General features: G+C 45.9%; 1 protein-coding gene across 1 annotated transcript; it reads right to left on the reverse strand.

Moving 5' to 3' along the window:
- Nucleotides 1-876: 876 nt before the first annotated feature.
- On the reverse strand, nucleotides 877-8,611 carry MED10 (mediator complex subunit 10). Its single transcript, XM_007191649.2, has 4 exons — nucleotides 8,414-8,611; nucleotides 7,192-7,275; nucleotides 3,519-3,621; nucleotides 877-1,310 (listed from the first exon to the last, which is right to left on the reverse strand). The coding sequence occupies exons 1-4, from the start codon at nucleotides 8,533-8,535 to the stop codon at nucleotides 1,212-1,214; spliced, it is 408 nt and encodes a 135-aa protein (XP_007191711.1). The 5' UTR covers nucleotides 8,536-8,611; the 3' UTR covers nucleotides 877-1,211.
- Between the last annotated feature and the right edge of the window lie 7,749 nt (nucleotides 8,612-16,360).

A 16,360-nucleotide genomic window follows, 5' to 3' on the forward strand; every position in this document is an offset into this window, starting at 1 on the left:
CACCGGACACGGGCCAGTCAGCGGAGCCCGCACCATGCCCACTGTCACACACCGATGAGACTGAAGTCCCTAACTGTGGATCTTGGCTCTAAGGGGTCCAGAATCACTGGGGCCAGGAAATCAACAACACGGGTTCCCAGGCCCCAGCCCAAAGCCTCTACCCAACAGGTCTGAATTGGACCCACATTTCCGATAAACGAGTCCAGGTCATTCCGATGCCGTGGTCTGCGGTGACCCTCGAGAAACACCGCACTGGGGCCTGCGGCTCAAAGTCAGCCCGCAGGTGCAGCGACAGCATTGCCCAAGTTCACCAGCCACGCAGCCTCCCAAGGCCCGCCCGGCCCTGCAGACTCCGAAGGCGCAGCTGTCCCCGCCGTCTGGCAGCCCCCTCAGGCAGACACACGGGGCCCCGGGATGGCCAAGGGCCGCGTTCCTGAACTGTGTCAATACATCCGCAATGTCCTCCGTGAAAGAGGCCGTGGGGAAATCAGAATCCTGCATTTCACTTTGGCTTTTCCTGCCTAAATGCCTGGAGAACAAACTTTACCAATATCCCTCACACTTTAGGGAAGTGACAATTGTTTACAAGATACAAGATACTATACTATAAAAATGTTACAGAAATAATTACATGGAACAAGTCTTATAAGTATTTAAAGACTTTATATTAGACTAACTGAAATCTATGGAAACACAGTTCCATTGAACACATTCTTTATGCACTATACTTAAAAATATAAAATACAAAACGAATTTAAAGTACTTATATTAAACCAATTTTTCCTTTTTTTTTTTTTGTTTAGCTTTCTTTGACACCATAAAAGAAAGAAGAAAAAAAAAAGAACAGAAAGAGTATATTAAAAGAAAACTATTAGGTAGAATATTTTTAAACTTTTACTTTACCTATCATATTTAATATTTCCAAGACTATTTGGCCGTGGAGAATCATACACATCGCACTCAAAGCTGTGTGATCGCCAGTCCTCTGAGAGCTAGAGGACCAAACAGAGCACGTCAGGGGGAGGGGGCAGCTGGCGGCACAGCCCCGCACGCCCTCCAGGCCCTGCCGTCCGCAGAGGCCAACGACGAGGACAAGGTGGCGGGAGGACGGGCCCAGGAAACAGCGTCGGGGCCGCTCAGTCACAGGCTGCCTGAAGGTCACGGCCACTCGTGCACGACTAGGAGGATCTTCAGACAGACGGGGGAGGAAGTTAGGAAGGAGGATGGTCTTCCCCTCGGATGCTTCGGTACTTAGCCATGTCCTCAGGAAATACTTTAGAAAGTTCTTGAATCAACAGGCTTTTAAATTTCTAAGAAGAAAAATATACACGGTCAAGATGTTTTTGCTTGTGACCCATCACCCAAGTTAAAGACGACGCCCCACCAGAGCCTCAAACTCAAAAGAGAAACTGTGCTTTCCCTGCGCTGTCTGCTCATCTCCCTGGATGCCACACCCGCCAAACCGCAGCAGGTAACTGCTTGCAACTGTGCTGCAGGTGCATCAGGTAGATGGAGAACTACCTGAAAGAGGAATGTTCATTCAAATACAACTTCTTCCCTCCTGCCTCAAGTGACAAGGAGCCCGCGCGTGAGGAGCCAGCTACACAGGTGGAAGTGAGTTTTGCACAGAGCACATGTAACAGGAGTCTTCACGTAATAATTAAGCGATTATTAATTCGAACCACATCAAACTCATTGTGTGCAAACAGTTCTCGATCAAAGCTTTCAGACCACCTAGAAACCTGTCTTCTCCAAATACCACGCTCCTTGAGCCTTCGTATCAGCATAACGTTTGTTTTAATCCAATCTTAAAAGCAGCTAAATATCTGCCAGCATCTCAAAACCCTTTCTTATAAGCTGTACAGAAAAGCAGCACCGCGGATAGAAACAAAGAGATGGTCCTTACATAGGTCAGGAACACATCCTCAAAGAATGCTACATGCCAACACTACAGAAACCACTTAAGACAGAACTCGTGCAAGTTTAATCACTCAACCCACCACGCGTACAAACTGCACCGCGAGACGTTCACAATCTCATGAGAGGAAATGACACCAAGAGGCAACAGAAAGGGGTGCAAACTGAACAAACAGCACGGTCGCTCGTGTCACTGCCAACAGGCGATCTCCAGGCGCAAAGGCAGGGAGGTGGACAGGAGCGCAGGGAACCGGAGCGCATCACCCTGGGGCCGCGACCCTGTTCACAAGGGGAAGGGCGGGGTGGTTTCTGCCTGTCGGCCCCTGAGCTGGACGATTCAGCTCACTCACAGACTGGCCCAAACGACCCCAGCTGGCTCCCGACCGAAGCTCTACCGTGCCGCAGAGGTGACGCTCAGTGCAAGAGCAACTCGACGCCAAGCTGGCAAAGCAGAAACGAGGCCGGGGGCACCACACTGCACCTCACAGCGAAGCACCTCCAGGGCAGGCCGCCTGAGATCAGCACAGACCCCGCGGGCCCAGGCAGCATGAGACGGGCCTGTCGCGGCAGTCCCGTCCCCAGCTCTCTGCCGGCCCCTCGCCTCGCCAGCGCGCCCTCCGCGTGGCCGTCCCCGCGAACGGCAGACACCGAGCAGGCACCCTGTGCCCCTGGGCAGCAGAGGGAACACCACACTCGTGCCCCTCGCATCCTGGAGCTTAGGCTGCGGCAGAGGACACAGGACACAGACAGAAGGGCCGAGCCTTATCAGCCAAGGCTGGTCCGCAAGGCCTCTCGGAGGAGGCGACACGCTGACCAGGGAGGACAGGCTGTGGGCAGAGGACGTGCAGGAGTCCCAGCAGAGGAGACGGCAGGGGAATGGACGGGAAGGAGACGGGCTGGTGAATTTCAGAAACGCAAACGAGGCCAGCGCTGCCGGGCCGGAATGAAGGACGGGGGTGGAGAGGCAGGAGGGCTCGCTGTCTGAGGCCAACAGGAAGGGGTGGCACTACCCACCTAAAGGAAAACCACACCCCACGCCCCGGCCACACGAGAGTCAATGCAGGTAAGAAAACACTCCATATACCATGTTCAAGATGCAGAGTTTTCTCGATCCCATCAAAACCAAGAAACACAAAGAGTAGGGTCTCTGTGGAGAATAGGGTATACGGTACAAAGGGGTCTGGAGTCGGAAGCTGGAGACGACCACCAGAGAAAGAGAAGTCAAGGAAGATTCGGCAATCCTCTAAACCAAAGACCCACAGTTACAGAAAAAGGCCGAACAGAAGGACTCAGAAAGCACCAAAGGGCAACCTGGAGATACTAAACTCGTAAAAATGGAAACAAGCACAGTTAGCCAACAAGGACTAACACCACAAAAATTAACCCAGACTTCCGTAAACGTGAGGCTAGCCACGTCGCTACATTTATTATGCTACCACATGGCTTGATAATATTTAATTTTATTACCTGCTACGCATTTCAGAAATCTCAATTGTGTAATGGTGTCAAGTAGCTGATGTTTTACACAGTCTATTAGCCAAATTTGCTTTGTGAGCATTCCTTGATGTTTTGACATTATCTTCTGTTCACAAGAACCTTACCTTCATGGTGTCAATCTTGCCTTTAACTTGTTCATTTTTAGCCAGAGCCCTCTCCAGGCACTCTTTGGTATAGAGTTGGGGATTTCGACCTTGATCTATGTATCTGGAAACATGAAACATCTCAATTAACATTCATGGCTGATACCTCCTCTCACAGTTTTCTTATGGGGAAAAAACAAAGGTAGCGATCTGTAACCTCACATGGCCCTGTTTAGAAGAAGCTATGTCCAGGAACCAGGTGAATTAGGATTCCTTCGTTTATACAAGTATAGATGACTTGCACTCACATTACTTCTAATATGAATAACTCATGAAATCGAGTAACGATCACTTATAAACCAAGCAAGCTTCACAGCCACACCAGTTCACATTTTTAGCACTTGTGTTTTTCAAAAGGTTTCATGGCCACCACCTTTTTATCCTCACAACAACCTGTAAGGTCAGGCAGCTCTTGACGAGAGAGAACTAAGTGTGGGCCAGGGCTTCAGGCCTGAGCGACACAGGGAGCCCACCGAGATGCAACCCCACCAGGCCCACCCCGTCCTCCGCAAAGGAGCCTCGGGGCTGCAGGGTAGGTGAGGGGAGAGCGGCGAGCGGGAGACCGCTGGCTTTGCCTGTCCTGAGACTAGTTTACCAACTGGAGAGAGGGGGGAATGATACACTACTTTCCTAAAAATACCTAAGTAACTTAAATTTAACAGAGACAGATTCTCTCCAATTATTTCTTAGCAGTGTAAAACTGTTTCGTGAAATTTTCAACACGTGTCCCCAAAATGTCTTCATCTTCCCAAAGATTTCATTAAGTGTACTGCCTAGATGAATAACCACATTTTACCTGTGGAAGGCCACCTGCCTACTTCTGCACCTTGAAGACCTTTGCATCATTCAGCTGAACTGAATTACTCATTACAAAGAAACAAAAACCACCACCACTACACTAAGTCTGATTTATGCATTTTTATGCTTCAGTTTAAAAAAATTATCACTTCAGATTAAAGACACTGTTAGGTTGCTGTTAATGGCATAAAAACTGGCTTTTAATTATGACAGAGAAATACTAATAAATCAAAAGCTCTAGAAATCCCATTTTATTGTGATGTATCTGAAATGATGGAACAAAAAAAGCAACATTCTGGTTAAATCCTAAGCAAAATCCATCCATTTCTGGGGAGAAAAAAACCCCAACAGGCCCAAATGTCCTAAATAAACAACCCCTTTCGACAGTGATGTCATTTGGATTGGGCTCTTCTTTGAAGACTCGAGGGTTGACTCCCACTTCTGCCAACTCACTAACCCCAAGCACCGGGCAGAAGGGCCGAGGTTTACACTGGTATCTCTGCTACAGACGCAGTCGGCGTGCCTGAGAACGGGCCTGGACACCCTTCTACCTCGGCACAGACTGACCGACTCAGATCTGCGGCTTGCTGGGCGCTCAGAGGCCACCCCATCCCAGGTCCCCACGGGGGCCTCCGCTGCCCCTGCACCCACCGGCTCTGGCTGTGCTGGCCGAGGCCTTGCTGCCCCCGCCTCTTCAGCGGTCTTTCCCATCTGTCTTCCTCTCATTTGCTCCACTTCAGAAGCCAGGAGTAGTTCCTTGGCATCTGTCAATATACTCATCCCACACCCTCGTGACCAGAATGGCTCTAATGAGGACCCTTAAGGAAGGGAAATCAGCCTCCACCTTGCCGCACTTCACGAGCAGGAGTCTAGAGCAGCAGCACACGTACAAGACAGACCTTCGCTCCCACCTGGGAACACGTGACACCTTGGCCAGCAGGTGAGGACAGAGCTGAGGCTCGGAAAACTGCAGCCTGTGTGTCCTGACTTGGTGGCCAGCTGCCGAGCTGTGCTGTAACTGGGACTTTCATCTCTGACCTTTGGGGATGTAAAAAGGTAACTTTTCCTTTTACTGTTCAAGGAACTCTAGTGATTTACATTTGCAGTTTTACTGCAAAAAGCCCCAGAATACTCTTGCTGTTCCAAGCCAGCTCCGGGAGGGAGGCTGCTTGGCCCAGAGAATTGGCCCTGGTCAACACAAGTCCAGGATTTGAAACTAAAAATAGAGCTGTCATATGATCCAGCAATCCCACTCCTGGGCATATACACAGAAAAAACTATAATTCAAAAAGATACACGCACCCCTATGTTCATAGCAACACTATTTACAATAGCCAAGACACGGAAACAACCTAAGTGTCCATCCACAGATGAATGGATAAAGATGTGGTGTGTATATATACACAATGGAATACTACTCAGCCATAAAAAATAATGAAATAATGCCATTTACAGCAACATGGATGGACCTAGAGATTGTCATACTAAGTGAAGTCAGAAAGACAAATATCACAAGCTATCACTTATATGTGGAATCTAAAACACGACACAAATGAACATATCTATGAAATAGAAACAGACTCACAGACAGAGAGAACAGATTTGTGGTTGCCAAGGGGAAGGGGGGTGGGAGAGGGATGGAGTGAGAGTTTGGGGTTAGCAGACACTAATATAGGATGGATCAACAAGGTCCTACTGTATAGCACAGGGAACTACATTCAATATCCTGTGATAAATCATAATGGAAAAGAATATGGAAAAGAATATATATATATGTATAGTTGAATCACTTTGCCGTACAGCAGAAATTAACACAACATTGTAAATCAACTATACTCCAATAAAATTAAAAAAAAAAAAAAGAAAAAGAAGAAGTCCAGAATTTTAGTCTCAGCTCTGACACTGACTAGTTAAACAGCCACTACAGTTACTTACTGGTTCTTTCACCTGTGAAATCAGTGTGATAAAACCTGGATGGATAAAACCTAGAGTTTATTTCCTAGAGGCGTTCTCTAGGCCAGGACTGTGCCCAGGTGCAGGTAACTCTCTCGCAGAAAACGGTAAAAAGCCTTACCAAACATACCTGGCCTAAGAACTTTTTTTTTCAACAGAGCAGATATTATCATCTCCTAGAACCAGCACTGCCAGGGCAGTCTGGCGGGATACCAGACCAAATTCATACTTCTCGGGCTGTTTCTGGCTTTAATTTTTTTTAATTTATAATATAGCTGCATAAGACTTCTTCCTTCTCAAGAAAAAAAAAAAGGAATTCATGTGGTTGTCCTTTTATATAAGCAAGATTTTAAGAGCCTAGGATGTTCTTCACATATTTAAAAAGGCTTTATTCACATGTAACTCTTTTTAAACAATACAATACTGAGGGTTTTTTTTTTAAGTTAATTAATTTATTTATGTTTGGCTGTGTTGGGTCTTCATTGCGGTGCGTGGGCTTCTCACTGCAGTGGCTTCTCTTGTTGCGGAGCACGGCCTCCAGGCACGTGGGCTTCAGTAGTTGTGGTGCAGGGGCTTAAGTTGCTCCGCGGTATGTGGGATCTTCCCGGACCAGGGCTCGAACCCATGTCCCCTGCCTTGGCAGGCGGATTCTCAACCACTGCGCCACCAGGGAAGTCCCTGAGGTGATTTTCTTTTTTTTAATGGTTTAATCCCATTAGAACATAAGCTCCATGACGGCAGGTATTTTTGTCTGTTTTCTTCCCTAGCATATACAAAGCACCCAGACCATGCCTGCCACATAGCAGACACTTAAATACTGGTAGTTGAGGAAATGATTACAGCAAAACTAAACAATAATTAGAATATCAAGAACGCTACTTACTCAAATACTTCTAAAGGGACAGTAATATCATGAAGTTGCTGTCTGCACTTATCGATATCCTGTAAGCCAGTAACAATAAAATTCCTGAGGGAAAAAGCAAAAATGGGACATTAGGTTAATTGGGACGACAGCACTGAGCACCACCCACACCTGGCCGACCAGGGATGCACACGCGTGTTCCTTGCACAAGCACAGGCTACATGTGGCTCTCAGCTCTTTGGTTAGCTACGGAATTCCTAGGAAAGCTTCGGCGTTATATCATATGCTCACCTATCTCCTGATTTTCTTTTTAAACAAGGAATTGCCAATACTGGGGGGCAGGAACCAATAGGAATAAGGGCAGAAGCCTTTGAGAATCTGATGAAAAATACGAGCCCTCTCTCAAAAACATTCACCCTGCGGTGGCGGGGATTTTGTGTGCGGTGTCAGACGACACCCGGGGTGGGCGACTCCAGTCCAAGCATCCATCCTCAAAGCCTAGGGGAAGGCAAGCCGCGGCTGCCTAGTCTAACTTCAGCTCCCCGCGGGAGCCTTCCTAGATCAGCCGGCTAGTCCCGCAGCACCGGGTACGCAAGGCGGGCTTGCAAACAGGTTGGTGCTTGTGCCCTCCGTACAGCGGTGGGCCCTTCTCCGGAGCATCCGATTTGTATCTGCCTTTTGTCCACCCTAGGGCCGGGCACCGCGGCCAGCACAGGGCTGCTGCCCCAAAAATCACTTCATAAACGTGCTGTGGCCCGTCGCACCCCACCACCGCCCACCATCATCCGATTCCTCCCTTCGGGCCTAGGCATCAAGCGGTCCCTGAGCCCTCACCTTCCCGGGGCCCATTTCACCGCACGGCCGCGTGAAGCCCGCCTCCCCTCGGCGGGCAGGGGCGGAACCCCCCGCCGAAGGGGAGGGAGTCCTACGTGCGTGGGGCGAGACTCAGATTCAGAAGCACGCCTCCCCCTGACAGACCCACAAACGGAGACTGATAAACGTGTCCAAACGCGGCCCCAAGACCAGGTCCCAGCGCGGCAAAGCGGGAAGGAGGCGGGCCTGCAACAGGCGGCAGCGGCCAGCCCGCCTGCGCACAGCCTGGACCGGGAGGGCCCGGCCCCGAGCAGGGCGGGGAGAGGCGGCGGCTCTCGGCCGGCTCCAGGCTCCCCATCCCGGCTCCCAGACAGACAGACGCCACCCCGCTGGCGCCGGGGACACGCCGGCGGACTCGGCCGCCACTCACAGCTTCTGGTTGAGCCCGGCCTGGCTGCTGGGCTGGAAGTCGCTGACGATGATGCCGAGCTGCCGGATGTTCTCCACGAACTTCTCCAGGTGCTCCTCCAGGTGGTCGAACTTCTCAGCCATGGCCCCGCCGTCCGCACCGCCGCGGGCACGCTCCTGCCCCGGCGCCTCTGGCTTCCGCCGGGGCCCGCCACCACTTCCGTTTCCTCTGGGGCCGGGTGGGCGGGGCCTGGGCGGTGGGGCGGGGCGGGCCACCGGGGCGTGGCGTGGACCCTGAGGCGGTGTCTGGGGCGGGGCCTGGATCGGGGGCGGGGTTGGAGCGTGGGGCGAGGCGGACGTCAGCTCCGCCTGGCCCCAGCAACCCTAAGCGGCCCAGGTGAGCGGAGCACGCCAGGTGTTGGTGCTCAGGACTCGCACGCGTGCTCTGAGGGCCACAAAGAGCCCGCGATGGGGACCTGTGGGATCCCGCTCTGCCTTCACTGGCCCTAGGCAAGTTCCCGAGCCGCTGAGCCTCTGAGCCCGTCCATAAAATCGGGATAATGAGACCCGACAGCTACATGAGGTTAGTTAGAGGAGGTAACGCCCGTAAGGCTGAAGCACAGCGGGCAGTACTTGGAAAGAGTAGCTTGACCCTTGATGAAAATGACTTTTTTTTTCCTGAGTATTCAAATTACAGGTACTTATGGTAAATAATTGCAACAATAAAGAAAAACATATAATGAAGAAAGGGGAAAAGACACCTGATATCCTGCCCCCTGACATGAGCCATCTTTAAGATCTCGGAGACCTTCCCATCCGACGCTTCTTTACGGGCAGGTACAACCGCTTGCGGGCAAAGGGCTTGCCCAGCTTCTTATTCCACACCAGCGAGCCGCTGTGCAGGGTCCAGCAGGCTTCCTACCTGCTCCTCCGGAGGCTGGCCTCTCCCTTTTGGAGCCACTCAGCCTCTGCCCTGACCCTGAAAGGCAGCTCAGGCTGGGCTTCAGGCCCATCACTTTTCCAGTAGTGATTTGCCATCCCCAAAGGGGTGAATGAGCAGCAAGGACAACACACGGTGACCTTAGGTCTAGTGTCACAACTGAGGCTTCTAGTGCTAACTGCTGCCACCTCCCAACTTAACGGCAGTTAACCTCAGGGGAATTTTAAAACGAGGTGGCAATAAAATACTAGACAAAAGGAAAAAAAATGATGATTGGGGAGAGGGCTGGATAGGAAGTTAGTCCTTTTCAATTTCATAAGAAAAAAAAGGGATAGATATTGATTGGACTTCGGCTTTGTTTAGTATTGATTTTAAAAATTTAAGTTTATTTCTTTAGTAGAACAATATAATTTCAGACTAGTAAAGGGGAAAGGGAATAAGGACAATGCAATCAATTAAATAGAAGGCAAGAAAAACAGAGAATAGGTGAAACAAAGGACAAGCATAAAAAATAAAAAGCACACAGTAAGATAAAAGAATTAAAGAAAAATATGTTGGTGATCACAGTGAATGTAAACAGACTTCACTACTTGTTTAAAAGGGAGATTCTCTCAGATTGGAAGTGTTTTATTATATTTTGTTTTGTTTTATTGTTGTTGCTGCTGTCTTAATCCAGCTATGTGGCTTTTCCAAAGCACACCTAAAACAAAGATACAGAAAGGTTTAGATAAAGGAATAGGATAGAAAAAGATATGACAGGTAATCAAAAAAAAGTTATTAAACATTTGAAATTAAAAATTAATAAAAATGTTAAAAGGCTTTTTTAATGATAAAGGAAAGAGTCCACCAAGAGGCTATACTAATATTTACCTATAAGCAACTAACAACGTTGTCTTATAATATCTAGCACAAAAATTGGCAAATTATGAGGAAAAATTCAAACTCCATAATTATAACAAGAGATTTGAACCACCTCTATCAGAAAATGATGTCAAGTAGAGCACAAAATAAATGAAGAATATGCAAGAGTTGAATAATATGATTAATGTTTGTGATCTTTAAGAAATACTGAACCCTGAAGAACAGATTATTTTCAAGCACATATGGAATATTTATAAAAATTTGACCATTCACTAGACTACAAAGGAAATTTCAGCAAATTTCAAATTGTGTCACATGGACTGGATTTTCTGACTTCAGTGGTATAATTACAGTAGAAATCAATGAAGTTATTTGCTTTTTACAAACACACACACACTCATACACACACACACATACACACACACAGAGAGAGAGACCTGAAAACCAAAACACACTCTTTGAAATAATTCATGGATATACATATATCTGAATTTGTATGGGCAAGGCCCAATTGATGTCCGTCATCCCAATGTAATTATTAGTAGCACTTCCTGTCACTCGCTATCAAAGGTGTCTCAATTTGGTTGATACATTACATGACCATACTAGTTAAAGGGGAATTTGTAACATATTTGGAACCGAATGATAAGCGCTCCTTATCAAACTTCTGCTTTGCTTCTAAGGTGATACATTGAGGAAAAATAACCTGGAAATAATAAGCTAGGGTTTTCAACCCAAAGAGTTAATGAAAAGGAGCAAGAAAGAAATCACAAGCCCAAAAAATATATAGAAAGGAGTGAAAAAGGTAAAGACAGATACTGATGAAAACGAAAACTCTTTCATTAGTTTTTTTTTCTGCTTTCGTTAGAAGCTAGAAAGATGAACAGTAAAGAAAAGCTGACTGTTGAAAAGATGAGTAAAGATACATACTTCAGCAAGTCCATCAGGAAGGCAGAGAGAGAATAAACAATATTATAAATGAATGAGGGAACATCATTCAATTACAGTGAAACTTGTATTCATATTTTGAAAGCTTGAAGGATGTGGACAATTTTCTAGGAAACTCCCAAAAGTTAACCTAAAAAATAATAGGAGATCAGAATAGATCCTAACCTTTCAATAAACTGGCCAGCAGACAAAAATCTCTTTCAAAGAAACAAAAGACATCAAGCTGTGACTGCTTTTAACACTAGTTTGTTCTTTTTTAATGAAACATTAAAGAAAAAAGAATTTCAATCTTAAGCAGACACTTGCAGAGAGTAGAAAAAGAAGGAACAACATCCCAGCTCATTTTCAAAGGATTATATAACTTTGATAGGAAATGCAGACAAGGACAGTCCAAAAAAAAAGGAAGAAAATATAGGCCAATCTTCCTTCTGAAAGTAGATGTAAAAATCACAAATATTATAAAATATTAGCAAATTGAATCAATTATCCCATATCAGCTATCAATTGCTACATAAACAAACCTCCTGGACACTTAGTGGCTTGAAACAGCTACTTTCCTCTATTTTGCCCACAAATCTGCAATGTGGGCTGTGCATGGCATTTGTAGCTTGCCCCGGCTCCTTGTCACTTTGGCTGGGTGGCTTGGCTGAGGCTAGTGGATCTGCTTTCAAGATGGCTCACTCACACGGCCATCACATTGATGGTGGATGTCGGCCGGGAGCCCAGTTGGACTGTAAGCTAGAGAACACAGTCACCCTCTGCGTGAGTCTCTGCGGACTTTGGGAGCATCCTTGCCTTGTGGCAGCTGGGTTCCAGGAGCACGTAGCTCAAGAGAAACAGGTCCAAGCTGCACAGCCTTCTAGAACCTTGCCTCTAAAGTCCCATAGCATCACTTGCACCGTAGCCATGGCACAGATGGATTCCCAGGGAGGGAACATAATCCTGACCTGTCAATGGAAGAAGTAAGAAGTCACTTGGTTGGCAGAACAGGTGAAAGAACAGGTGAGACCTTTTGAAGCCATTTTTGAAAAACACAACCTGTCAAACATCACACTGAAAAAAAAAAATAATAATGATCTATTGGGCTTCTCCTAGGACTGCAAGAATGGTGAATATCATAAAATCTTTCATGTATCTAAGTCCATTAACAATTAAAGCAGAGAAATATCTCAGATAGATTTTTTAAATAGACACTTGATAAAATTCAACTTGATTTGTGGGTTTTGTTTTGTTTTGTTAACAAAGGAACTTCTGAGAAAATGAATAGAAACTTCCTGATCCTAATAAAGGATACATACTGTAAACTTATAGAGGGCATTTGACTAAATGATAGAACTTTGGAAACAGTCTCATTAAAGTCAAGAACATGCCAGAATCTTCCCTATCACCCCAACTCTTCAGTACTGCATTGGAGCACCAGCCGGTGTAGAAACAGTCCTGGGAGCGGCACTGAGCTGTTACCCATGTCCTCACCAGTGTCTGCCTTTTTTGACATTGAACCTCTACGTCCCTCCTGCTCATATCTTATACCTTAGCTTCCAGCTATATTTTAGGAATTCTGAGGCGAGGAATCCAAACTTACACATCCCCCAGAGTCCCGGTTGTATTCAAACTAACTCAATAAACAGTTTTTGATTATTCGAAGGTCACAGAAAAATAAAAAAGAAAGAAAAGAAAACCACAAAAGAAAGTGGTAGAAAGAAACTAAATGCCTATTTTTCCACCATGGATGTAACTCCCCAGGAAGCCATCCTTTTCTGTCGGGTAGAGCCTGGCAGCAACTTGCTGTCCAAATAATTAAGAGAAATGGGTGCTTCTGCAGTTTTGACTTATGGCCCCATCTGTGCTACCCTCCCCTGGTTTTTTCCAGCACTTAGAGAGTTGTTTCTGCTGTGTCCTGTACTTGTGTCTGTAGCCCATGATAGGGCCAGTTCCTAAGAGCCGCTGTGGCCATAGAAAAGGTTCCATGGAGATGTTCTGCACTGCTGATTTTGTCCTGCCTCATAATAGTCACCCTGGCTCTGGGATCCTGTTACCTGTTTTATCAGTTCCCTAGGGCTGCTGCAACACAGTATCACAGACTGGGGGGCTTACACAATAGAAATGTATTGTCTCACGGTCCTGGAGGCCAAAAGTCTGAGACCAAGGTGTCAGCTGGGCTGGTTCCTTCTGAGGCTGGGCGGGAGAATCTGTTCCATGCCTCTCTCCTGGCTTCTGGTGGTTTGCTGGCAATCCTTGGTGTTCCTTGGCTTGTAAATGCACCACCCTGCTCTCTGCCTTCGTGTTCACACGGTGTTCTCCTTGTGTGCATGTCTCTGTCCAAATTTACTCTTTTTATAAGGACATCAGTCATATTGGGTTGGGGCCCACCCTAATGACTTCATTTTAACTTGATTGCATCTGTAAAGACTTTATTTCCAAATACAGTCACATGCTTAGGTACTGGGAGTTAGGATTCCAGCATCTCTTTTTGGAGGGGACACAATTCAAGCCGTAACACCTGCCTCTTCTGTTCAGGAACGCCAGCCCTCGCTCTCTGTATTGTGACTGCAGGACATTTAATTCAGGCCAGGTCATATTGAGTATAATTATGGTATCATATCCTACATTTTTGTGATTTGTGATTAGTCATCAACTCCAATTATTGTTCCCATAAATATTCTCTTTCCTCTCTCCTCCTATTTGCATTGGCTAAAGTGAGAACAGAAATGGGAGGTTTTCAAGTCTGACTTTTGAAACCATCCCAAGTAGGGCCATTGAGATCCACTGAGTGCACCAGAGTTTGAAAGTCTCTCTAAATCACTCATCTCCCAGTTGTCCTAACTTATTGTTCCATCGACTATTCTCGGATGAAACCAAAAGCTATTCAAACCCACTGAGACCTTCATGAAGGTTCTCCCTCTTCCTCTTGAAACAGCTAAATTGTGGCTGCTTTCCTTTTACTGAGCATGGTAAATATTGTTCATTTGTTTGTAAGACATGTTTTAAGATTTAAACACCCAAGTCTCCAAATGTAAATGGAATTAGGCTGGAAAATCCCAGCAAGTCAGAAGGTGTACCTGGTAGGACGCTGCATGCGGAAAGCCTGCAGGGCTCTGCTTACGGTAGAGGGTGTCGCTTTGGTTTCCCTCTGAGGTCAAGGTGATCTGCCCCTGGGAAATTTCCAGCCTTCTAATGCTTTGTGACCTTGGAATCTGGAGGCATTTTTTTTCTTTCTTTCTTTCTTTTTATTCATTTGCATTATTGTTGCTCAATCAGCACTCATGGCCCTTAGTGATGCCATTTGGAACATTTTTTTGCCATTCATTTTCATTTATTCTGAGAATCAGATTCAGCTTTAAGTTTTTAAAAATGCAGCTATCCTACCAAGAGGGCAAAGCAGCTGGTTTCTGCTTCTTACTTTGTGGATTTTCCGCACATTAGCAGTTCTAGCAGAAGGGAAGGTTTGCAACTCTGTTGCTTCGATGATGATGGTGATATGATAATGATAATGGTCATGATCATACTGATGCCAATAGCTAGCGTTTTACTGAGCATTTTATAAAGAGTATTTCATTTATTCTTCATAACCTTAAGAGGAAGCTACTATAATTTGCACCATACATAGTCAAATGTAAACCAAAAAAGCTTCCCTAAATACAGAATTGAGAAGCAGAATAATTCCAACTGGTAGAGGAGGCTGATATCACTTTTCCCCAAGTGCCACACTGACACATGAATGTTCAAATAAATCAGATTTACCATTCATTCTATTAGGTTCACATGTCAGTGAGCGTGCATGACTTGTGCTGTAAAAAAATATAAATTGTATCTTGTTTTTACACTAATAAGTATTGAGAAACAGTAAGATCTCTCTTCTATTTCCTTTGACATGAAACATCTGTGGTTCTACCTGAAATTCAGTGTAATGAACCTATGACAAGATTACATTCCTATAGCCTACAGATTGCCATGTGAGTCAATCAGGAAATGGAAGCATGCAGTTGACATTCACTATTAAGTTTTTATGAAAAGTTTGTCACAAATTCAAGAGAGGACAGGGTAGCACTATAGAAAGAGGGAAGAGGTGAGATATTTAACTCTTTAGCCAATTATACACACATACACAGAAATATAAACTTTTTAGACTTCATACCAATTTTCACCCTACTGGCTCCTTCAATACATTGCTGAAGTCCTGATATCTTGCAGTCCTGTGTAAAAACTGATGACGTTCAGCAAACGTCTAAGTTTGTCTTAAACACTCCAAAGAGAAATGCATTGTGCTCAAGTATGTGCTTCCAATTGTGATGATCCAGAAAGCAAAGCCTTACCTAGCAGAAAATCATGGTGCACATGGACTGGGGACACCTGCCTCTGGTTCTAATCAAGAAAGAGAACCAGGATGCTGTCCAGCAAAGAACATCTGAAATAAGTAAATATGAAGCAGCTTGTGTCAGAAGACTAAGTAAAAATATATCAAAACTCTCAGTATGGAAGATGGAAGCTAAGAGGGGCCATGATCAAGGTCTATACAATTTCAGTTACAATGGACACCAGAACTAGTGTCAACCTCCTTAACCTTCTAAAGAAAATGGCTTTAGTTGTGTTAGTCCGGGTCTGTGAGAAGCAGATCCCAAGATGGGATTGAACATATAAGACATTTTTAAAAGAAATATTGGCGAAAGAAAATGGGGAGGTAACCAGAAAATGCCAGGAGAATCAAGACCAAGATGCAGGTCTGATCCCAAGAAAAGGAGAGAAAGGAGGAAGCAGGGAGGGAGGGAAGAGGTGGTAGAGAAGGCGGGGAGGGAGGGAGCAAGGAAGTGGGGGAGGGAGGAAGGCGGGTGGGCAGGCAGGCTAGAAGCATTTTAGACTGTAGTGCAGTTCTAAGGAGAGTTTGGTAAGACCACTACAGAGTCCTCAAACCCAAATCCCTCATCAGCAGAGTCCCAGGTCTCTCTGGATGAACATGACTTAGTATTCCCGCCTCACCCAATCATTGGCTAGAAGCAGTCCAAGGGAGCAGAAACTGTAATAAATTTCAGTGTAGAGCACTGGGGCTCCTTGTCAATTCTGGCCACTGCAGTTGGAGATCTGAGGGGTGAATTTTCATGGGCACCACATCAGGTCAAACAACAATCATAACCATAATAATAATAATGGCTGTTTACTGACAGCCTGCTCAGAGCCAAGCATTGCACTAGATATTTTACATATTAAACATAATTGTTGAAACAA

This window comes from Balaenoptera acutorostrata, chromosome 2 (genome assembly GCF_949987535.1).
Source record: "Balaenoptera acutorostrata chromosome 2, mBalAcu1.1, whole genome shotgun sequence".
Lineage (NCBI taxonomy): Eukaryota > Metazoa > Chordata > Mammalia > Artiodactyla > Balaenopteridae > Balaenoptera > Balaenoptera acutorostrata.

Coding starts and splice junctions, on each gene's coding strand:
- MED10 (XM_007191649.2), bottom strand. CDS start 8,535: ATGGCTGAGAAGTTCGACCACCTGGAGGAGCACCTGGAGAAGTTCGTG. Junction 3,622..7,191: donor GTCCCTTTAGAAGTATTTGA/GTAAGTAGCGTT, acceptor TCATGTTTCCAG/ATACATAGATCAAGGTCGAA. Junction 1,311..3,518: donor GCAAGATTGACACCATGAAG/GTAAGGTTCTTG, acceptor TTTTCTTCTTAG/AAATTTAAAAGCCTGTTGAT.